Source organism: Anser anser, assembly GCF_964211835.1.
Source record: "Anser anser genome assembly, chromosome: 6".
Classification (NCBI taxonomy): Eukaryota; Metazoa; Chordata; class Aves; order Anseriformes; family Anatidae; genus Anser; species Anser anser.
In genome coordinates this window covers 25,647,832-25,672,555 of record NC_139726.1, presented here as the reverse complement: position 1 = coordinate 25,672,555, position 24,724 = coordinate 25,647,832, and the positions used below count along the sequence as shown (strand labels likewise).

The 24,724-nt window shown below is 39.0% G+C and overlaps 2 protein-coding genes and 1 long non-coding RNA gene across 6 annotated transcripts in view; 1 reads left to right on the top strand and 2 right to left on the bottom strand.

Annotated features, from left to right (window-relative positions):
- Positions 1-19,080, bottom strand: part of PPP1R1C (protein phosphatase 1 regulatory inhibitor subunit 1C) — a 52,755-nt gene extending 33,675 nt beyond the window's left edge. For 2 of the 3 annotated variants that reach the window (XM_083842867.1, XM_083842866.1), the window contains exons 1-2: positions 14,514-19,080; positions 10,974-11,034 (exon numbers count right to left, since the gene is read on the bottom strand). In XM_083842867.1, coding sequence (XP_083698993.1) covers positions 10,974-11,034; positions 14,514-14,807 — 355 coding nt within the window. In that variant the 5' untranslated portion in view covers positions 14,808-19,080. The other variant, XM_083842868.1, reaches the window with a different exon arrangement.
- LOC310902022 lies at positions 1,263-24,155 on the top strand. The gene is made up of 2 exons (XR_014586413.1): positions 1,263-4,679; positions 19,076-24,155. It is a non-coding gene; the product is annotated as an uncharacterized lncRNA (long non-coding RNA).
- ITPRID2 (ITPR interacting domain containing 2) overlaps positions 23,460-24,724 on the bottom strand; it is a 45,117-nt gene continuing 43,852 nt past the window's right edge. For both annotated transcript variants that reach the window (XM_083842788.1, XM_083842787.1), the window contains exon 19: positions 23,460-24,724. The gene's annotated coding sequence lies outside the window, so the exon portion shown is untranslated.

Here is a 24,724-nt window from a genome sequence, read left to right as displayed (position 1 = left end):
TTTCTAGCATTACGTCAACTAGGAAAGAACTTCAGCCATCTGTCGGCTGACTTCTTAGTCTGAATTGTTACACATATGCATAATATAGATAACAAAATATAAAAATATATAATACACATATAAATAATGACAGTCACATTAATAGTCACTCCATCTGTGAGATCCAAGTTAATTCATTCAACTAGATAAAAGTGAAGCAAACTGAAGCAAACTGCTGTGATTGGTGATGTGGAATTTGAAATCCTTGGCCTGTTGGCCTGAATGTTGATTGTAAATTCAAGTCTCAGATGTGTGTAAAGTGTGTCTTAAAAGATACATGATGAGTTGCACACAACTCTCTTTTATGGACATTCTTTTAGCATGATTCAACTCTCTTCTGGACTGAAATGTAGATAAGAAAAATTCTTTGTGAGGCAAATATGTGTAAACTAGGGTGACGCTGATTTTCTGGCATAATCTCTGGTGGCTCTGGGGAAGAACGTCATTACAGTAGGAGGAGAACCTGACAGCCAGCATTTCTATGTGCCCCAGGAGGTGCTGGAGGGTCAAAGTGAAGTGCAAGATGACCTTGGAAAAACAGAGTATCACAGAGATATAGAACAAGTCAAGGGACAAGGACTGGAAAATCAACCTAAAGCATGACACTTTGTCTCAAAATTTGACTGTCTGTGTAGAAGGAGAACTTACCTATTTAAAGGTTATACTGACACCAGGTCTATTCTGACACAAAAGCATACGTCAACAAAGATTGCATCTTTGCTCATGGGTTATTAAGGGCAGTTTCCACACTCACAGCACAGACTAGCCTGGAACACGACAGTGAAAGAAAAGAAATGCATAGAGGAAAAAGGGGGGAAGTAAAGATGAAGATTGCTTCTAAGAGGCTTGAAGAGGGCCAGAGTTGTTCAGTGACTGCCAGCAAATACTCGGAGGAACAGGAGCAAAGAGCAGAAACTTCCCACTGAAATGAATATGTCCAAACAAAACATACTGCCAAACTGTTAAATATTTGCAAATAATGGCTAATGTTTTACCAACTATTACCAAAGCACATTCACAAAACCTTCCCAAATAGTTTGCCCATTGACTCTAACACTCCTAATAATATATTTGTGAAAAGACTTAACATGTTCATTAAATATTTTCAAGTAAAAAAAGCTAAGTACCTTGAGAGAACAAGTTGGGAATTCACCAGTAATACTGAATAGTGTCAGTAGTATGTTACTTCCCAGATGATTGCTTGATTTATGTTCAGTCTGTGTTCAAATGAGATAGTGAAGAAGTTGAAATCTAAATACAACTGAGGCAAAGATCATAAAGAAAAATCCAAGATGACCAGAAATACAATACTAGCTGGTCCCCTGATATACGTTTAAAGCATTCCCTAATAGCTTTATATAGAGGGATCAATTGCAATGGAAAATGGCTTGGAACTGACCCACCGGTGGCAATCTATGTACTGGAGTTGTAGCTGCAGTAACTCCCCTTTGAGCTGTTCCTTTCTCTGCTGTGAGGAACAAGACCATTCTAAGTTCTAAAATAAAAGGCATCATCAACAGCCAAAACTAAGAAAAAGTCAAACATTTCTTTGCTTGCTATAGCTCATAAAACAAGAAAAAATATCCTAGCTGAATGGTTGTATATTGTACAGTCTGGAAAGTGACATTTACCAGGGGAGAAGAAAACATATACCAAATAAAACTCTTCCTTAGCCAGTGATTATTATTGCTGCCTTTGCAGTTTCCTTCCTTTTTGAATAATACCTCAAGGATTTCAGTAAAAATATGTTTTAAAGCTAGTCCTTGCCAACTACTCTCTGCTTTCCTATGATTAGATTGCACATGCATAAAACCCCTCACATACACGTATCAGTTTATGTGCATATGAAGTGAACTATTAGCAATAGTGCTTCTTGGGTTTTATGACCCTTATACAAAAAGAAGATGCAAATGTCACTTTTGTGGATTCATTCTTTGTTTTTCTATCTGGAAGTTTTCAAAGAGTCAACATAATGAGGTTCCATAATCTCATTCTCACCATGAACATGGCTAGACAGGATGGAAATGACAGGGCAATCATTTGTTAAGGCAGAATAAGTTAGCCTGTAATTTCCAAAGACATTTTTCAGAATTTCTACTAACCTCACTAAATACCAGGGCCAGAGGGGATCCTGTGTTTTGTGTTACACGTCTTCATCTGCACTGTCACAATCAGCAGCACATCATTGTGATTCATGTGGAATGAATTGTTCCACACCCTCCTACAGGATATGCTATACACATTAAGGCCTAAGTCATCCACTAGCATCAGCGTTTTAGGAAGCCTGAAAGCACATTTCTAAACAATTAAAGCTCCGCTGTCTACTTACCTTATTTAAAAAACAGAAAGTAAAAAAAATAATGTTGAACTGGATCAAAACACCTGGATCACAATTCTTTTGATGAAAAATATTATTTTCTCTCTCTCCCCCTCCCCGTGGTTCCCCCGGCCTCCTCCAACACATTTAGTTCTTCAATATAATTCCAAATTGGTGGTGGTCAGAAAAAGAGCAGGAAAGGTTCACCCACATCTTTGCTTTACACCACTGTCTGAGAATAGCTACAGCACAGAATTCAGAGAGACTTGAAGGGAATACTATCACCATAAGCCTTTCTCTTTTCTGAGTGATAGAGACTCAGTGCTGAAACGTTTAGGCTGTGGGATGTCTACGTACCAGGATAAACAGTACTGTAGGACGCAGTAAAGCTCACTGCTTTACTTCAATAAGAACTTTCCATCTGGCCCAAGCAAGCTCATGCACTGCTGTGTGTGACTCTTCTCTGCTTATGTTGTCAGAGTGAAGGATATGGTCCCAAGTGGAATATACTGCCTTTAAAATGCACGTTTGTGTACTTAGCACTGCTAATGGACTTCTGTAAGTGTGGTTTGGCTCTACAAGATTAAAAAAAAAGCCAAGACATTCACTCTCTGTGGTATGCCTGTGTCCTAGGTATCCCAAGGAAAACACAAAAGAAATGAGCGTGTAACTGCACTTCATTCTGCTGCTATCATACTCTCTTGATCACCCAGTAAAGCTATTTAAGGAAAATATTAGAAGTGATGACTTTGAACACAGACACACGATTAGGGTTTTGAGGGTGGAAGAGGAAAACAGTTCCTTCCAACAGACATGCGGTATAATTCTATCCTAGAACTGTTTAGATGACTGTAAAAAGGAATTAGGCTGGTTCAACTGATCATATTTCCACAGCTCATGACACAGCCAGCTCAGACACAAGGAAAGGAAAGCCAAGCTCTATGGTCCTCGTACAGTCTCTGAATTTCAGCAGTCCAGCCTTGTGCAGTTGTTGAAAACTCCCCTGACTGATAGCATCTTTTTGGTTAGAGTTCCTGCTAGCTTTCAGTCCAAATTCATTAAATTCCTACTGTTGGCGGATGTTGAAGTGAGGCTTTAACTTGAATTATTTCACATAAAGAGTTAATTGTTTTTCCCTCTCTGGAAGCTCAATAAATGGGGCTATCTTGATTGATGCTTTAAGTGCAACCCCTCCCCAATATTCTGAACATAATGAGGTTAGTGCTAAAAGATGGATTCTCTCTCATCTGTCCACATTATCTATTTATTCTGCACACATCACCATGGTGAATGAGTGCTGCATTAAGTACTAAATAGTAGAGGTCAGACAAACCCCATGCTGTTTTTTTTTTTTTTCCCCTTCTCCTCAGGAAGGCTGAAACATTTATTAATGGATTTTAGTTTATTACTTTATGTTAAAAAAAAAAGGATCAGTATTATTATATTATTGAAGTATAATTTAAACAATCTTAAAACATAATAATTTGATATTCTTATTTAAGCCAATTTGTCTTACTGTGCTTAAATGGACTTAATTTCAAATTGTCTATGATTTTTTCTGCTGTTAAAACAAACAAACAAATAACCCAACACTCAAAATGCAAACAGAATGTTTTGCTCCAGGCTAAACTGGACCTATTTTGATCAAAAATATATATTTAAATGTCACAAGCCCCAATAATTGTCTGCTCATATAGCTGTACTAAATAAATATAGCTTAGGTACTTTGACTATAGGTAGCTACATATGCCTACATGTTTCATTTTTTTAAATCGGAAGCTCACCATGTATTCACATTTCTCACCAAAACAAATTGTATGAAGTGTATAAGTATTTGGCACAGAGCAAATCTGTTAGGGTTTCTCTAGCAAAGTGCTAAGCTTTATGAGCGTAATAAAGCTTGAAGCTGTCAAACTGGCTTTCTCACAACATTATGTAGCTTTCCACACTGCTATTCTCTACCCCATGGCACACCTCTTTGTCACATTAGTGTGCATTAAGATGAAAACAGAGGTAAACTGTTTGAAAGCTTATCAGTCCTGACACTGGATAATCAAGGAGCTGGAGATATGTAACACGAAACCATATATATTAAAAATGATTTGCAAATAATCTCCTGGGATGGAAGAAGGCTGTTTCTATGGTGCTTTTGTATAAGGAATGAGGAAAACAGATGAAGAGTACAAGGTTCAGTTCTAAAAATACCTCCTGTACTTTCAGATAGCTCCACGGATGTTGACCCGTCAAACACAAAACCAACAGAGGGCAGGAAGCAGCAGCAACCAGCAGTGTCATGGCACACATTAGGAGCTCAGCTGCACAGGTAAGTAGAAGAGGAAGTAAGTTCACTTGTGGAGTATAAAAGGATGGAATGAGAGAAATGGATAAATGTAATTTTACCCAAACTATGAATGAGCGTCATGTCCTCTCAGCCGCACCATTTCTCCCATCTAGGTCCAAAATCTGAGTTCTGGTTGTAAATGCCCAGCTTCCATTTCCAGACAGCAGTCATACTCAGTCCCTTCCACAACCCAGAGCTTTCTATGACCGTGACTGCAGCTCATGCTTCCCCTTCTCATGGAGGGAAGACAAACATCACTGAATGTGAGGAACTTGTCTTGTTTTGACTGTGAATTTACTTATTTCAGCCAAGTAGACTGTAGTTGTCTGTGTAGTCTGGGGGTTTAGGTTGTCAGCTGCAAATAGCAAAGGCTCATCCTGAGCTGAGCTGAGGACCACGTAGTACATCCAAAGAGGAGGCACAATAATGCTTTGTAGTTATTGTACTTCTTTACCATAGCGGTTCTTCCGTGCAAATTAAAGAAATCTGAAGGCTGCTTTAACTACCGTAACACTTACAGACACAACATATTTTTATTAGGCTGTATGTCTACAACAGCCAAAGGAAGAGTGAAGGCATAATACCAAATATATGACAGCTAAGATGGCGAGTTAAAATGGCCTGACAGTTACCTGAAGGTACCAGTTCAGAACAATACAAGACCTGAAACTATTGGCTCTTTTTCATCTTCAAGACATGTAGCTTACTTGGGCACTGTATGAAGCAGTACGCATTTCACACTGCTCCAGACTATGTGTTTTACACAATGCATGAATTGTGGGAATGTTTATATTTGTGAACTAATATGTTCATGACCTCAAAAAAAACAGCAAAAATGCATCCGGGTGCCTCTGTGATAACCTCTAGATCAGACAGAGCAGTGCACAGTTCATTCCAGCCAAATCAAAGCCTGGTCCTCCAGCGTGGTGTCTTTACCTTACTGCAGGCAGCATGACAGGTCCTTTGGCAAGTGATGATGATGATGACATAAAATCCTGTCTGCCTTTGAAAGATGCTAAGGAATTTTTATTTTTGTTTTTAAATTAAAAAAGGTTTCATGGCTTCTGTTTGGAATGCGTGAGCTGTTGCTTCTGGGCTGCATTAAAAACAGCTCAAGCACAGTTTCCTGTCCTTATTTATTCATTAATTTATTTAAGTCCATGAACTTCTTTTTATTTTTGTGGGTCAGATCATGGAGTTTTCACTCACATATCATATGTGTGAGGAACTTATGCTGTGGCTTGTCTCAGGGACTCTGTGATCCTGAACTGCAGAGTAAACTCAAACTAACCCAAATGAAACAACATCCTAGCACAGCGTAAATAGGCAAAAAAAAAGGGATGTAGTTTGCCACTGAACATCTGAAGTTCTGAAGTCACACATCAGCCTGCAGATAGCAGGGTTTTTTCAAGCATAGACATTTTCTTTCCAGTTCAAGAATTCCTCTGTTGCCTGTTAGGGCTCATGCAGTGTTTGTTTTATGTATTTCATTGTTTCACCGTGTCAGCTGGCCCTTCTCAGCACAGCCTTGAGGAACACAAAGGTCTGCACTGCCCGGACCAGCAGTGCCTGATCTCTGAGCATCTTTGTGCCAGTGGTAACGCACGCAGAGCTAGCTGTACCAGTCCTGTGGTGGCGGACAAACAAATCTTTTTCATTGCTTACTGCCATACCTCCATGAAGTCCTAGACTATAATAAAAACAGACAGCACACTTAAATGATATTCAAATTTAGCATATAGAGAGGCCAACTTTTTAGACCAAAAAAAAAAAAAAGAAAAAAAAGTTAATGACAGGTTTTTTTATAACCACATTAGAAGCCTAAATTTGCAATTGAAAACAGCTGTTATTTGGCTTACTCACTCTCTATTTTCTGAACCAAAGTAGGCAGTATGTCCTACCAGAATCTCATGCTTTTGAAAAACATATCAGTTTTCATGAACTGTGAGACCAAGAGTTCTCTGTTGATTCAAGTTTCAGTGAGAGTTTTGCCCGAGAAAGGACTGCAGGACTGGTTTATAGTTGACCAGAAACAGCTGTCTCCTACCTAGCAACTCTCTTTTGCCTTGCAAGAAAAAATGTGATTGTTAAATGTAAAACTTCAATGTCAGATAGAACATAACACATCTACCCTCTCAAGGATATACTTCTGGCATAGTTTGCATCATCAGAAAAGCACAACTATACATGGCAATAAGATTTATTATGCAGGGATAGACTGGGAGTGTCTAGAACCAATTTAGCATTAAAAAAAAAAAAAAAAGGCAAAAAAAAACCCCACCCTAATCTGCTTTGGGTTGTCATGGGATTGCAGCAGGTGTAAGGGCCATTCTTACTCCCACTACCCATCCGTCTGCGTTGTTTGAGGCTGTACTAAATATTGACCCTGCACTTGAGGCATCTCACCAGAGCTCTGGAGATCCTGCAGTGAGCTGGGAGGCATGAGCCCCTGTCTGGACAACTGAAAGTCAGCTGGGAACACAACAGAAAAATTGCTAACGTCCAAACACAGACTGCAAGCAAGTTCCTTATCTGGATACGGGTACAGCCTTCTTACGAGTTACCTTTTCTACCTTGAAATGAGATTTGCCAAATACAAAAATGCAGCTCTGAAGAATTATCAAAACACATTGCTATGTTTTTCTTATTTCCAAACACAAAGTAACATTTACATTACAAGGAAGGAAGCCAAACCATGCAACTGAGTAGAAAGGAGAGTTGCAAACAGCAAATACATAGAAAGTTCAGAAACACAGAATTTATTCTAATGTTTACCCCTATTCTAATATTTCAAGAAGACTGAACACTCTGACATGAGCTGAGCAGACCCTGCCAGCCAGACTGTTTGATGTTGCCTTGGCTCGGTAACAAAGCCAGTCTATACTGGAGCACTGGCATTGTTTTCTGATCAAAGTGAGCACTAATGGCATTAAACCTGAGCTGTGGTCTGATATGTTTTCCTCCCCCAGCTGTCATTTCTCTGCCTTACTACCAGCTTTCACGTGAGCCATTGCAGTACGACACTGCTGGTTTAAAGCATGGATAGACCTGTATTTCATATAGTAAGAACTGATTTTCATATACATTCTCCTACACTTGGTAAGGAGACAGGAGATTGTGAGTATATTATGGCATTAAAGAAAAGGTTGCTTTCCAGGTATGTAATTTTCAGTTTCTGTTGGCTTCAATGATACTGCAAGAGAAAGAAGAAGCAGGAGAGCTTTTAGCAATTTTTGGATTAAGCTCTTCTGCAGCATGACAGGTAAAAATGTCTTTAAAACTAACCACATACTTACATCCCTTTTTTAAAGGATAGGGATCGAGCAACTGTAGCTATAGCAGGATATGACTGGGCTTCCTCAGTAACCCATACAGGCATCCTGCTTAGGATGAGGCACTGCAAGTTTCTGTAGTTCTGCCCACTAAAATTAGGCTCTGCTCTCACAGACAGTAAAACGGTCTTGTAATTTCAAATAATAGTAAAACCAATTAGATATTATGAAAGCAAATATCAGATTCTCAGAAAAAATATAGCTCAATTGATGGCAACAATCACTCAAGGTAAATCACTTCATAACTTGAGTCTCAATTTTTCTAGTGCTAACTTCTCTGCTGAGATGTGACATAATCCACAATGAAGCACTTTACAGAACACATACAGAGAAAGTTGAGGTTTTTTTATCACTATGTTGCTTCACAAGCCCATAATGTCCACTGCAATCATTATTGATGCTGTCATGATTCAAATTTCTCTTTTGCTGACTTTGATTGAAATTATATATGATGCCAACCAGAGTAAGCAGGAACAAATGCACCAATCAATGATACTATGGTCTTGATATTAGCTCCTGCAGTCACATCTACCACCTGCCTGTAAATCATTTAGTGTGGTCTGGCATTTACTGTCTCCTTGGAAGCAGGGAAGCCAAGGAGACTCTTCTTAAAATTTTGAAGTAGTTGTCATCTCCAAATGTTGTTTTAAATGACTTATTCTTAGTAGCCATTCCATCTTCACTTTATAGTACAATGGCCCTTACCTACATCCGTGAAGACAGATTCCTCTCAAATCTGCTGTAGACATCAGGGATGGATGAGAAGACTTAGAAGAAAATGACTGTTTTAGATCTATGTATGGCACAATTCAAACAGAATTTATTACAAAGTTTTGAAATGTCCAAAAATGTCATTTTACTCCCTTCTGGTTTCCAGATGGGTCTATATCCAGAATGCCAGAATACCACAAAAATGCTACTTTTTTCATGCTGCAATCAAGAGCAGATGCAACAGAAGGCTATAGAAAAGTCTAATTCTCAGAAAATGCCTCTCGCTGATTTTCAAAATAAAAGAAGTTTAGATAATTTGAGTAAACTTTGCATGGGCATCTGAACATTTAGAATTGCACTGGGTCATGCATTTCATGCCCTTAGAAGCATATACTTCACTATCTGTTCCTAATGAGGGAATTGGAGTACTTCAGTGGGTAAAAATCAAGAGACAGGATTCTATTTTAGTCCAGTTCTAATTTAATAGTTGTCTTTGACAATATCACTTAATTTTTCTGCTGCTCAGTTTTCTCATATATTTAGAGAATCATGCTTCTCATGAAAATTGTGGTAGTGTCAAGTTTTCACCCTTACTACTGTTATTTTATTGACTGTAAACACAAGCATTAATGAATTAACCATTGTTTGGAGATGAATCATTATTTGTTATACTATTGAACTCTATTCAAAATCAAGTAGCAAACTAGCAGTTGGAGTTTAATTTGCAAGTTGGCAAGAGTCTCTAGGACTTGCTGACTCCTCTGAAAGTTGAAGGTATACAATAATTTCACAAGTTGCCCGGCACCTTGCAAGATCACACCCATAACGAATTTATTTACTATTCATACTCCCGTTGTAAATCTATAATCTGTCTATCAAATAATCAATTTGGCTTTGTGGATCTTGTATTCGGTGGGTTTACATAGCTACATGTGCACACTCCTTTCAAAACACTTGCCCGTATCAAGCATGCCATATGGAAACATGTATGCACATACTCATGCACAAACGACATGAAGGGGGGAAAGAAAATGAAGGTGCTTATAATTTTGTTATTTTTGTCTTACTCTGTATAAAATAATAATAATAAAAAAAAAGACAAGATTTTAATTTAACCAAAGAACCTTCATCAATACTAGTTTCCCAGTACCTAATAAGAGGGGATAACATATCAATGAATAAACATAAGTGAAAAGGACGAATACTAGCTCTTGGGTTTACATGGAAGTTTACTGATACTTGCAGCAATCCTAACTGATAATAAAAATGATTTATTTAAAGATTTATTATGAACATTGCAGGAAAGGAGATAACAGACATGCACCACTTTGTTTACACTAAAATTTCCTGTAAATTAAAAAGAGTTCTTATTCTCTGTTTGGTTTTGATTTGGTACTCTACCAAGTATCTGTTTATAAAAGGAAATATGACGGTACAAACTGTACAAAGTGAATTGCAAAAGAGATTATCAGTCAAGGTGAGTTTGCTTTAAATTAAGTCCTAGCAACACAGGCACTGTAGATCCCATTAACCTAAGGAAAGTCAGTCTGAGGCAGATCTTTCATGCATCATTACTGAGAGCTGAACTGCCTGAAACATAGGCCAGAATGCTACTCTCCAAACTGGGATCAGCATTAGCCCTGCAGCAAATGCATGGGTCACTTGCAGTGTCAAAATAATATAACCTTAGCCATATGCCATGCTTGAACATCCCTAATCCGTGCTATGCTGCAATGATCTCAACCTCAAGAGCAGGGCTCTTTAAATGCTTCTCTCAGTGCATTTCTCAGACATGCAGTAATGATCTAAAGGATATATCAGTGAGAAAAAGCCTGAACTGCTTTTTAAAGAATGAACAGATAAGACAGGAAAATAATGTTGCAGAGGGCTATATAAGATAAAAGTTTGATGTGAAGTAAAGTAGGTAGTGTGTTTCGAATTACGTCTTAAGAACTCAAATTATGTCTTAAGGATCGGGATCATGTTTACTTCCTTGTGCATACAACAAAACATAGAAAAGTATAAAATACTGAAATTATTGCCATCATCTGAAGGCCAAGATTTACATAGATTCATGGTTTTTACTCCAAACTGTTCTATGGTCCATTATTTAATATTTAGTGCTTCGAAATTAATGCTGGATTTCTAAAATCATGTAGTTCGTTGGCTAACCATTCTGCAGGCAATCCCGAATACACAAATTCAATAGTTTGGAAAGTATGCTGGCACTTACCCGGGGGCACGTGCTCATTCATGATGACGAGTGATGCTGGTGTAGGCCTTCTTTTCCTGATCTGTAACATGCACAAACCAAACAGAGTCATCAGGGCCCACCAATCACCCCACGCCCAAAGCAAAGCAATCAATCCATCTGATGTCCTCCTGACTGTAAACCAGGCAAAGTTAAAAAAGAAAATATTTGAAGGAACAGCAGCACATCGCTGTCTTTCTGACTGCTCTTCTGGACTGACAGTGATCAGGGTCATGCGGCTGCTTGTATATTGAAATCTGAAACACAGGGGAGAGCCTTCTCGAATAAGTTTTTGGACATTCATTGCTGTGTTTTGGTTATATCTTAAAATATTGGCATTTAGCTTTGTTTCAGGAAAATAACTGCAGTAGTTTGTGAACTTATATATGCAAATAGCTACTGCTGTTACAGCTCTCACAAGCAATTATGAATATGAATATTTTTGAGGCACACTTGAGAGCTGACATTGCATATACGTTTTCTGATGAATTTATATTTCTAAACTGTGGCCAGAAGTGGTGTTATTGTTCTTTAACTAAAGAAAACAATAGTCAAGACTTTAAAAAGAATGTTTCCAAATGGCACTAGCATAGATATTTACCTATCAATATGTAATTCTGAATAGAAATTGTATGCAGTTCTTATTATTTGAAGTTTATTTGACTAAGCTTTTTTGTTCCATTAACACTGATTGAACTGCATGATAATGGACTACCCTCCTATAATGGACATACTTGCATTGAAAGTTGCTACACTAAAACTTCCAGGCTATCAATATTCTATTGAATTTAAGAGAGAGACTGAGTATTTCAGCTAGAAACCACACTGACACGAGTGCTCAATGTCAGTGCATTTGTTCTTTTTTAGTTGCTGAGCTCTGTAGTGAGCTGGGTTCAAATTTTGCTTTCAGAGCTGTAAATGGAAAATTACGTCATCAGGTTTAAAGGGGTTATTCCAGATTAGAGTAGCTGACTGCAGAATTTACTAATTTAATTTCATCACACTTCCACAGTATAACTGAATAGCACTTGGAATTAAACTCACAATAACAAAATGATTACCCTTAAATACTAGGCAGATTTTGTGACACAGCATTTCAAAAGCCATGAGAATTCAGTGAAATCCAAATGCTATGGTTCTTACAGATTTCAGAAAAAAAAAATCAGAACACATCCTGCTTGAATTCAATACAGGACTTTTCCATAAAACGTGGACATCTTATAGTTCAGAAGTACCAATGGACAAAATGAAGACCTGCAGCAATTTGCTCCTGCACCCTTCTAGTACTTCTTCATTCAGTGGTCATTCACAAGCCATCACTTTCTGGCAAAGGCTCACATCAGAATATTCAGGAAACAAGATACCTGTCCTGAAGGTGCCAATACTTTCGTCGTTAACACAGAACTGTCAAGGTTATGCTATTCCCCTGGTATCATCTAAAACTAGACGTACAAAAATAGAAGCAAATGTCGAGAAGTACTTGCACGGAGAGAAATATACTGAGTGACCTAATTACAATTTATCCAGCTTTTCTACTAAGCTTATGTTTGTCCTTCTTTATGTACATCTATGCATAGCTGTACATAATAACCATGTGTACAGAAAAACATATTTCCTCTATAGACTGCTCTATTGCTTTATATATATTACAGATATCTGTGTACGTGTATGGGAGTCAAAACCTAAAATAGTATACATATTAATCTCATACATACATAATTCTACATCCAGACATATTTCTACACTTACGTACATATTTTTCAAATATTTAAAACATTTTAGAAATGATATAAATAAGACTATAATAATCATGTAAAATACAGGATATAACTGAAGGGATAAATTGTGCAAAATGTAACTCATTTTATCATGTTAAAATGAATGGTAAATAAGCTGTCTTCTAACTGGACTGTGCAATATGTCTTATTAGGTACCTATTATAAACTTCACGTTTTGCTTTATATAAAAACAATCTTCTTAAGTTGATTGAGAATGTGTATTCAAGTGGAGCGTATGCGTTAGAGCACAAGGTCCAGTTACAGGAACAGCACAGAAAATATATACTGAATAAATCTACCCAAGATAAAGAAGGCTTATTCTGGCTGGAGGATATATCCAACTCTCTTTTTGCATGTATCCAGACAGTGCTATAACCTCCAAAGTATTTAATCTGTAGTTAAGCTAATATAAATTGGAAAAGCATTTAGGCCATAAGTATGACCTGTTACCACCCTGCACCTCGCCCCCATTCTACCCCTTTCCCTCAAAACCATGAGAGAAACTTGTCTTCTTACCTGCTCAGCTGCTTCAGGATCTATTTGACTCTGAAAGAGCGGCACAGCAAACTGGATCTTTTTGGGGCTGTTGGGCTCCATCGCAATGCTGAGGTGAGGCAGGCGAGAGCAGAGCCTGGAGCGCCTGAGAACAGAGCCTCGTTCTGCGGCTCTCCCCGGCACCCTCCCTAAAGCCACGCTGTGTGCTCCTCAGTAACAGCTGTAATTCCAGACTTAGCAAGTGGATCTGTGTGAGCTGAGCAGCTCCCTTATTCCACATCCACAGAGATGCCGCTGGCTTGACTATTTTTCCCCCCACTCCCCTCTCCCCTCTCTTCTCCAGTCCTTCAGATCCTCTCAGCACAAAGCTAAAAGGAACAATAAGCTAATTGTGTACCAGTTCACTTCTGCATATGCCAAGCATTCACTCAGAAGCTAATTGAAAATGCAATACTAGCATTGCATGGCCTGGAGCCCTGGGATTTGAAAGAGAGGATCTCTCCACCGTACATTACTATCTGGCTGCTCAGAAGTGCAATGCAAGCTCCCTCTGAGTATTGCTGATGGGCTCTTAATTATTGATGAACACAAATCAGGAAGTTTTCAGATTTTGGGGGTGGAGGTAGCAGGAGGGGTGGATGCAATAATTCTGTTTCTGATACAGTGTGACAGAACCGCTCTCCTCTTCTCACGTATCACACAACCGCCTTTGCTCTTCCAAATACTTTTCTAAACCTCTTCCAGGAAGATTTTTTGATGATGATGCTACGTAGATGCCTACACTTTCTTGAAGCATATCTGGCATGCTAAGTGCAGTTTGCACCTTAGGCTAGTTCATATTTAGACTGCAAACTCTTCTGGTAGGATCCATCTCAGATAACTTCAGATACTGAGAAGTTCCACATTTAAGCCAGCAATCTGGGCTCCCGACAGCTTGACACATCAGAGCATGTTTTGTTCTGTCCCACTTAAGTGCAATATAGCATCTACTGGAGATGACATTTTATCTCTGTCAACCCTAGAAAAAGTAAAGATGGCTCAGCCTAGTCACTTCGCTTTTAGAAGGCTAAAATTCAGAGTCCCAAATCCTACTTTGGGGTACAAAATCTGTGCCTTCTTTTAAGACCAGGAAAATAATTTGGTCAATCATACCAGTAACATTCTGGTGAATCTGCTTGATTTTCACTTTTAATTTCATCTTAATGAGAAGTATATGAAACGATATACAGTGACCATTAACATAACCTACCCATTTGCTCAGAGCTCCTGACCACTGCAAAGCAGCACAGCAGAGCTCCTGCAGCAAAGGTGCTCTTGATGCTAAAGCTGCGTCCCTGGACAGACAATGCTGTAGGCAGGTCAAAGGACTATGTTGTAAGCATAGCTCTAAGCCCACAGCCAAAGAGCATTGGGTCAATCTCCTGGTAACCATTACAAACAATTGGAAAGAAAGAAAACAAGGCAAGTCCTGACTGGTATGGCACTTCGAAGAGTCAGCTTTATCTGGGATAAGGCTACCTGCAGAGAGCAAGTGAATTTTCATCAGCTTTTTGGAAGATCTGTGAACTCTCTCAGTAGAAATACAACCAGTCAGGATGAAGAGCAAACAGGTAAAATGCACAGAGAAGAGTAACTTGAGCCTGCCCTGACAGACTGCAGTAAGGAAACAGAGAAGCAGCAGAATTCAGAGCTGAGGCTCTGAAACCAAAACTCAAAGGAATTTGAAAACACACTTCTGGTCCAGGCCACTGAAAGGATCAAGGATTTTCACAGTTCATCACAGATTTATTCTAAAGCCACTGAGTATTTCCCCATCTGTGCCAGTAGGGAAGGCGGGGGAAGGAGTACAGATCATGGGTAAAAATAATGCACAGACTGTGCACAGCAGAATAAACCTGGAAGTCAAGGTTTGGATTCATACAAACGAAAATAGTTAACACATTATCAGAATACCAGGATATTTCTGAACAGAGACAAATACACAAGCCAGTTAGTTTATGAAAAACGTCTAGCCCAGAAGGTGAGAATATACTAGAAGTTAAAGGCCTGGTTGACTCAATGATCAAAAATAACTCACAGTCAGGGCTGAAATTTCTCTCCTCATCCAAATTAAAACTCCTTTGTACCACAGTGGCTTCTAGTTGATGGCAAGTAGCTGGAAAAAATGCCAGTGACTTAACTGACAACTTGCTTGATGCTTTGTGTTGGTTGGCACAAACCATTTTTGAGAGCTATGAGGAAGCCGTGGCTTACAGCAGATGTTCAGAGATCAGAACAGAGACATGGAGCTCAGCACTGCACACCCTACCAAAAATAACAGGCTTCATATTCTGCTGTGTTGCTTTTCTCACAAGAGTTGATCCCTGGACTTACATAAAGTTGAAGTTTGCAAAGCCACCACTCATAAACTGGAACCAATTTTAGTTATAACTTTGACTTATTTTTCCATAGATCCATTAAAACAAAGGACTGAAAAAGATCACTTGAGTGACTGAATCTGTGGACGTTCTTTTCACTGAAAAACCACCACATTACAGAAGTGAATTACATATATAATATTCTTCAAGTATCTTTGAATCTGAAAGAATTGTCCTTTTCCTGAGAGGCTAAATGGAAAAAAAAATGCAATTAATTTATACTGATGCTGTCTTCCCACATCTTTTCTTCAAGCTGCAACCATTTAATTCGCCCACATACCCCCCTATTCAGAGTTGTCTCCCTTAATTAATGCAACTGTACAACTGGAACTGCAATGTAGTAGAAAGCTTTCCTTTACTGAGCTGTGTAAAAAGTAGCATCGACCTGTTTTTTTGATGAGTAGAATAGATAGGAACTCCTATCAGATAGCATCTGATAGGACAGAATATATACAATGGTTTGAGACCAGAGTAAATCAGCTCAGGGAATGTCTCGTTGCTGGTGATTTTCCTGTCAGATTTATTGTGATAGTTCAAGTGCGTTAACTTGGAATTGTAGAACTGCAGAAAAGTCTTAGATGGAGGGGACTTCTGGAGGTACCTGTTCCCACATGCTGCTTGAAGCAGGGCCTGAGATCAGGTTATCTTAGGCTTTCTCTAGCTGATTTTGGAATATTTTTAGCACTAAGGTGAAATGCTTACCTTAGTTCTACTTACCACAGCAAATGAAAGAGACACACCGAACAATGACGCTCAGTGTTTCTTGAGATTGTTTTTAAACCTTCACTGCTCCTACAAAACTAATCACAATGTGCTTTCCATAGATAGACGATTAGAGGCAGAGCACAACTGCAGCAGTTCTGCTGGCACAGCTCGGAGCTGACAGTGAAGGAAGAGAGGCCCAGGCAGCTTTCACTAAGGACAATCAGAGTTGGGGGAGGTTTTCAGGACAGTCTAATTATACAGTCTCACAAGACCTTCATGAGCAGACATGCCATTAACTTGTAGATGTCTATCACAGACAAGCCATCTACTGTAGGTATCTATGAAACTTTGTGTATTCAATTATGCTACAATTACAGCTATAGGATTACAGGCGCTATAGTTCTCATTACAAAAGCTTAAAATTTCTTTCACTAATGATAAAGTCAGGTCACATTCAGATAGTGAAAGAATGTTACAGCATTAACGGGCTGACAGGCTGATAGAGGTGGTTCAGCTCTTGACTGCTGGACATTGCTGTCTAAAGGAATCACGTCTTGAAGTTGTTGCTAGCAATAGTATCTGAGAAACAAGTTCAACAGCCGCTTGAAGAAACGAAGTAACAAAGCCACTCCTTGTCAGGAGCTGAGAAGGGAGCCAGACAGCAAGGGCAGGACAGGACAGAGGGACAGGTCCCTAATGGACTGCCAGGCCGCAGGGAGAGGCCTAGCGGGGAGAGGCCTAGCGGGGAGAGGCCCTTCAGGCCTGCAATGTGGAGGTGCCTGCCTCAGCTGCTCTCTTCTCTGCACTGCTTTGGAGCTGGCTGCCCAGCCGTCTTTACGTGCATTACAACAATAAAAGTATTTTTTTTTTTTTTAATAGTAGAAGAGGCATATTTCAGTGAGCAGTCGGATATAGCCTTTCAGGATTACTGCATCAGCTTACTCTTACACCTAATTTGCAGCACTAGATGTCTCCAGGCAAAATGTGTTTGCATTTTCTATAGACTGCATCATAGTCTGGGGAAGAGCTGAAATGCATTTAAGTACTGCCAAATCCTTTTAGCTCATCTTCTGTTTTTAGTGCACTCCCCACAATGTTTCAAATTCCTTCATGATTCAGCTAAAACTATCATGGAAAGAAAAATAATAATAACTGTCTAAGATCTTTCCTTTCTATGTCATTCACTGGGTTCTGGTATGAACTGCTGTCATGATGAGCTATCGAATTATTCACAGCTCCTGCCTGAGATACTTTCCCTATTGTATAAGGAGAGGACTATATGTTTTTCACAGCCAATGACCCAGGCTGCTGTGAAGGGAACTCAGCAGGCTCTGCCCTGCGCTCCACATCATTTTGGCTGTGGCTGCGATCTGCTTCTGCTTCTCTGTGGTGATCAGGGACTACTGCAGCACCAACCTGGACAGGAGAGAGACCTGGAGCTGCCTGTGAAGGTGCTAAAATCAGATGCAACTCTTCCAAGAATAAGCACTGACATTTCCAAAAGGGCCCTGAAAACTTCCTTTCAAAATAGTTAAATACAGGTGTTGCTGTTGAGTGGGTAGCTCCCACTCAACCTCTGGAAACACAGTCAGATATTGATATGCAGAAAATGTGAAAGATTTATAATCTGTACATGTGGGGCAACACAGAGCAGAACACATCTGTCTTGTGAGCAGCAAGTGCTGCCACAGGCAGGCCAGGATGGAGAACCAAAAGCCTTATTGAGCAGTCACAGGGTCAGCGGGACATGAAGTGAAAGCTGTCGACCTACTAACAGCATAACCTAAATTTCTATTGGCAGTACTTGTCCATTGAACACCAGTTATGGTCAAGATTAACTGTATATATGGATTCATAAGAACCAGATATGTAAAAAATACAGCTATTTTTATTTATAATTTCTCTTTAGTTGAGATAATCACTCCTTAGCTGTGTAATTCTAATAATCATCAGTTTAAAGTTACCTTGACCTGAGGATGTAAGAACTGATGCTATCAGCTCAAGCCTTCCTCTGGGAGTCACAGCTCTCCTGACTATCAAGTAATGTACAAACATTTACTGGTAGGTGCTGACCGCTGCCATCTGTGGAATCAGCACATCCAAAACATAGGAAATGGGCTGTATTAATGGGACATAAACTGATTAGACAGTCAAAAGATCCATGTCTAATATAGACTATAGTTCAATAGTGCAGAGAGTAACATTCTGATAACAGGTTTACAGAGGTATTTCAGCAGGAAGTCATGCTAGAGTTCACTTCCTTACCAAAGAGAGGGTAAATCTAACACATTTTTCAATGAACAGAACTACTGTGGGCAGTTTACTTAGACTTTACAATGAAATTACATTACCTTCTTTCCATATTAAATCTTTAATGCAAAAATTGTCTGACTGTAACATTGAACTAAACAACTGAAATATAAAATTGAATTTCTACCATATTTTTTTTAAACAAAAATTAAAATATAGAGCACAGGGAAGCTGAACAAGGAATAAACCTCTACAGTTTCAGAGTCTAGATTAGAAATCTCTGTATACAAACACAGGCTGCTGGGATGAAAATGATTGATGATTTTCATCAACAGGGCTATAAACTCTCAGTATGCCAAATTCACAATATATTTTTAAAATTTCTGATTTTTGTTTGAGTTTTACATTTTTTTCTTTCTTGCCTCCTCCTCCATCTCAGAAGACAGACCTAGCGAAGTCAGAGTGATCCTCAGAGGTGGTGTTTGCAGCAGACGCCAGACACATCGGAGGAGCTGAATTGCCCACACCTGTCCAGCTGGCACAGCTGGAGGGATTATCACAGGGTTGGTGACTTGGAGAAGGTGTCAGGGGAATCATCATTTGCTATTTCTTAAATGAGCATTGGGAGCAGCAGGTACGGGGCAGCTCTGTGAGTAAGAATGAGGCTAGGAAACAATGGTGACCCCAGTGTGAACTGTGCCCTCTCCAACAGGGCACAACCTCACAGGGTCTGAAGGCAGTGGCAGAGCTAGAAGGCACCCAGTGAAATTATTAAGGGATTGGCTCAAACAAAAATCCTTTTTCCATACAACCTGGGCGTAAATTTTGGAACTCATCTCCACAGGATTCTGTGGACACCAAAACTGTACATGCACTAGAAAAACAATTAAGATATATTCACGGAAAAGAAATCCATCAAGTATACTATCACTGTCCAGAAAATCCAGAGCCACTGCGTGCTGAAAGGTGGGAGGGTGGACATGCTCCTCGCACTCCACTTGGTCTTTGGCTCTTCCCAAACATATGCTGTTGGCCACTGTGAGAGTGAAGATACTGAATGGCCTGGACCTTGGGTTTCATCTGCCATGGCTGCTCTTATGTTTCTAACTGCACTCTAACTCCAACTGTCTCATGAGCCCATGCTGCTAGACTCCTAATGCTCAGTAATCATCAATCCGTTTGCTGAGATTTTTTTTCATCACTTACGTCAGCATGAAAACATGCCTATATACAAATTTTCCTCTAAGCCCCCCAATAATAATACTTAATTTATTAAGTATATATTTAAAACTTGCTTTTAAAAGCAATTTCATCCTAAGCTTTGTTTAATATGTAGCACAGGAATTGGCCTTCAAAATGACCTCTTTTGTCTTGTCTTTACACTTTTAAAAGAAAACCTAAAGTTAATTTGTGTAGAAGTTTTCTTTAAAAAAAAAAAAGAAAAAAAAAAGGACTATAATTTCCTAGTGAGTTGTAGCAAATAACTAATGGAAAACAGAACTGGTTTAGAAAATAGTAAGAAAGAAAAAAAAAAGAAACTCGGAAACTCTATGCTGTTATATAAATCTTCACAAACTTTGAAAAAGCTATACAATTAGGCATCTGTACCAAACATACCACAGTAGGCAGAACAACTACTCACCTGCTCTGACAATTCTTTCTTTCTGTCACGCTGTCTTCTCATTGCTATAATTTAATTACTTAACCATTGTCCAGGCTTACCCCTTTTACTCTGTTAAAAAAATAAAACAATAATACAAAAAGATATATCTGTATATAATACTCTCCATCACTCAGCAAGCATCTATGCAGAACTGAATGATATACAAGTTATTTGGAATGATCGAATTATTTTGTTTCTTAAAAAAAGTCATTGCTCTTATTGTTACATTTTGATTGTAATGATATTGATCATTTTTATTCTATGGCATGAATATTAAAGTTTATTATCACATCTAAATTCATATATAAAATACCAAAGTAAATTTGCATCACACCAAGGCAATGCGTTTCTTGTTTTTCCTGAAAATCAAATCATATATTATTTTGACATTGTCATGTAAATTCAGAAGAAAGCATTATACTGGCCTGAAGCCATCTAACCAGGAGTTACTCTATTTTGCATCATCAGCCAAGTTTCAGAGTTCTGTTTATTTTCCCCATTGAAGAAACTCCTCCGAAAGAGAAAATTTCCAGTAGTTTAGGCACAACATTGTTCTACACAGGTAAGTCATGGCTTGAATTACTTTAGTTTCCAGTTTGGGCTCCTGTTACCTCTCTCTATAATCAGTATCTTCTTTCGGCCAATTTCATTGAAATTGATTCATCTGTGATATGAATGAACAAACATGGTTTTATCTACACTATATTTTAAGTGGAAGCCATTTTCTCAGCAGTACACAAAATCCAAAGGCAGTATAAACACTTCCTTGTGAGACTCAGTAGAGTAATACTGGTGAAGATCAGTGGTTGGAATGTGTTAATGAGTTTTTGAATTATCACCTTAAAAGAGACCTCAATCAGAGCAAACCAGTCTTTAGGAAGCATGTGGCTTGAAGCATATTCTTGGACATCACCTGGCTTATAAAAGCTGTCTGCTGAGGGCTGGCACACCACACCTTTTCAGAGAAAGCAGTAGATACAAGGCAGCCTCCCGCCCCCGTGAAGGTCTTGGTCAGCAAGGGCCTGAAAAAGTTCCAAGAGCCCTTTGCTTCTTTCAGACGCAGGACCACTCTGAGTCTGCTCTCCAAGCAGAGTTGCTGAACCTACCAGCAGCAGGAGCCTCCGCCTCTTACGTACTTGTCCCCAGCCACGTAGCTGGGCCGGTGGTCATCCTCAGTCCCTTTCTTCTCAGGTCTGTCACACACAGTGCTGTGGCCAAGTGGCAGCAGCACCTCACAGCCATTGCAGCGCTATCCCACATGGTTTGTGGGGCTACGCTTGTATTCCCAGCTATTTTCTCCAGCTGCTGAATGCTGAGATGTCACCACCTTATTTCAGCAGAGGTCATTTTTGTAGCTTTTCACTGAAATGGTGGGGGATAGAAACAGACTTTCACTCATCTTAAAAAAAAAAAAAAAAAAAAAAAAAAAGGCACAATTTCTCCAAAAACTAGACCACCAAACCTCTGCTTCAAACTGAGCAGCACGATAGCCACTTGCTGCTTTGCAGGAGGCTAAAGATTAGTCTATTTGCTATGCTATCAGTAAGGATGGAGTTGCCCTGTAACCGTAGAAAACAGTTAGCTTTTATATTTTCCAAAATATAGCCCTTGCTTTATAGTCCTGCAGCCAATTGGCAGTCACCAAGATCACTATCACAGTAAACCTCAGAAAAGCATCCAAAATTTCTCTGGTATTACTGCTGGCTTTATTCATAGCAAATTTGATTGATCAATATTTATCAGCCGCTAATACAGCTGTTTCAATCTGCAATAGAGTTCACATCAAATGGCATGCTGGCAGAAAAAAAGACAACACTAATTTGTAGGGAAAGTAGCAGTTTCAGTCTTTAAAGAAAAACCATCCTTGCTCAGAAAATCATTACAGCTGAATTGACATTACTAAAGGGCAAGCCACCCAGGTTCGGCATGTGTCCAATAATAATGACAGCTGTTCCTAAAACACAAACAGAAATGTCAATAGAGGTTGGTATCAGTTCAGGTTAATTTATATGACAGCAGGGCACTACGTTTATTTCTTTTAAACGAGTGTTTATAGGCATGCCTATACCTACATAAATGCCACTCAGAAAATATTAGATGAAGGTGTTTTTAAGAGTGGCAGAATCCTGTTATTGGGATTACAGAAAATTAGGTGCTTGTATATTCATTAGTTTCAGTATAGCTTTTAGAAATATTGTCTTGAAATGCCTTTATTTTATATTATGCCAGAAGCTCGCAAATCTGCCTTCCATCAACTGAATGAAAAATTGGCATTCTCTCTCTCACTTCCTAGGATATATTAAACATTAAACTCTAAGTTGCTGAGATCAAATATTCTTATAAGCTCCAAGCTAACGAGGCCCAGATACTCTGGGACCTTGTATACAAGTGACTTTTCTCACCAAGGCGGAGTGTGGCCAGGCTGCCGCACCCACGGAGGATGCTGCTGGCAGCCCCTGTTTGACGGCCGCCAGCTTCCGGGGTGTTTTCCTCCATCGCTCCATCAGAGCCATAGTTGTCACCTTTCTTGGAACACCACTTTGGGTAGCACACAGGCACAGGATTTACATTAACGGCAGGGTGTGCTAATTAATCTGGCTGGGGGACAAGGGGAGCATCTGCTGCTCCAGTTATTTGGGTAAGCTTTGGCTTTGCGCATTCACAACCGGAGGTTGTAGCACTCGGGTCTGGCTGGGTGTTCTCTGGGTGACATTTTGGAGTGGAACTACGTACTCACGCAAGCTGCAAAGGAAAGGAGAAACCTACTGCAGCTTGCAACCTCATACAAATTTCCACGCATAAGTGATGTTGGAGTTTATATTTCAGCTTCTAAGCATGCAAGATGAGGTTTTCAAGAAAGCTCTGGCTCTACTCACAGGGACAAATTCTGAGGAGAGGTTGAGCCCAACCAAATTCTTGAGAGCTGCAAGAGGAGCCAACAACCTTAAGAGTTTGCTTTTAAGTGCCAACATTTCTCTCAAATTTATATCTCACATTTCCAAAGCATATTGGATACACTGAACATCTGAAAGCTTTCTGAAATCCAAGTCCCAAGCTTTCCTGCCATTCTCCATTCTGTGTACTATGGGCCCAAATCTACAGAACTTATTTTGCTTAAGAGTAAAACATGCACAGGGAAGTGCAGAAAAACAGACACAGATTATAGGCAAAATAAATATTTTATTGGTTTAATATACACTTTTTTTTTTTAAAGAAATCAGCCCTTGTGTGTCTTCCTAACACAATTAAAAATCTTATAAACTTTTTCTTCTAATATTGTTACATTTCAAACTATTTTTGATTAAAGACCTTGACACAGTAAAGAGTTTTAGTTGCTGGAAATGGCAAAGGAGTAAAGAGATTCCAAGCACAGCAAAATGGGATATTACATATCCACTAAGTGTCTATTTGACCACATAAAACCTCCAATGACTTCCAATTTTCTCCACTGGAACAAATGCATGTTCACTAGTCTAACTGAAAATAGAATCAGTGAAGGATAGGGAAGGAAAAGATTTTTTTTTCCATCTTCCCCGTAATACAAGCAAGGTCATTCATCCATTCCAAGTTGCACATCCTAATTGCTTTCAGAATATCAGTACTTTTATTGCATTTTGTTAATATAAATCAGAAGAGACCTTTTCTTGGAATGACTGAGAGCAGTCAACACAAAGACAAAAACAGTGCTTAAAATAAGGCACTTTTCTACAGAGGGATGGGCAAACAAACAGTAAGGAAGCAAATAAAATTAGTTAAAAGTTGTCTTCTACACAAAGATAAGGCTTTCAGTGTCAGAACTTTAAGTAGTTTTAAGTAACCTCATGTCATTCAACCACTCTGCTAATAGTAACCGCCCCAAGAATTAACAGCAATTTTTTTCAACAGGATATTTTCCTTCTTTTGAAGTGGCACTAAGTAACAGAAGTGGAAACAATTATTGGTTGTTTCAAGCTCTCAAAGTGGATCAGTTATTGCACAATAAATACCTCATAGAGGTCAGTGTTTTTTTTGTTGTTGTTTTTTTCTTTTTTCTTTTTCTTTTTTTTTTCTTTTTTTTTTTTAAAAATGTAGGCTGAACGTGAGCGTGTTATTTATAAATTGGTTAAGTTTGCAAATTTTCAAGTTTCATGATGCATCACTAAAAGAAATTAGCTACATAAAAATTTACAACAAAGACATACAAATAAATACAAAACCTTTCAGAGAGCCACAATTTTGTTGATGCTTTATGGGAAGTAATAAATGAGTTAAAGTGTCTAAGTCTTTAGATAGGAACTCAAGGAAAGGCACACATCATAGAACCAAGCGTCGAATACAGTAGCCTATCTCAGCAGCTTTAACGTCTCCTGAAGCAAAAACAACTTGACACTTGCCAGTGTATGCCACCCAAAGCAGAATTCCACAGCATTACGGACTACATCCAAC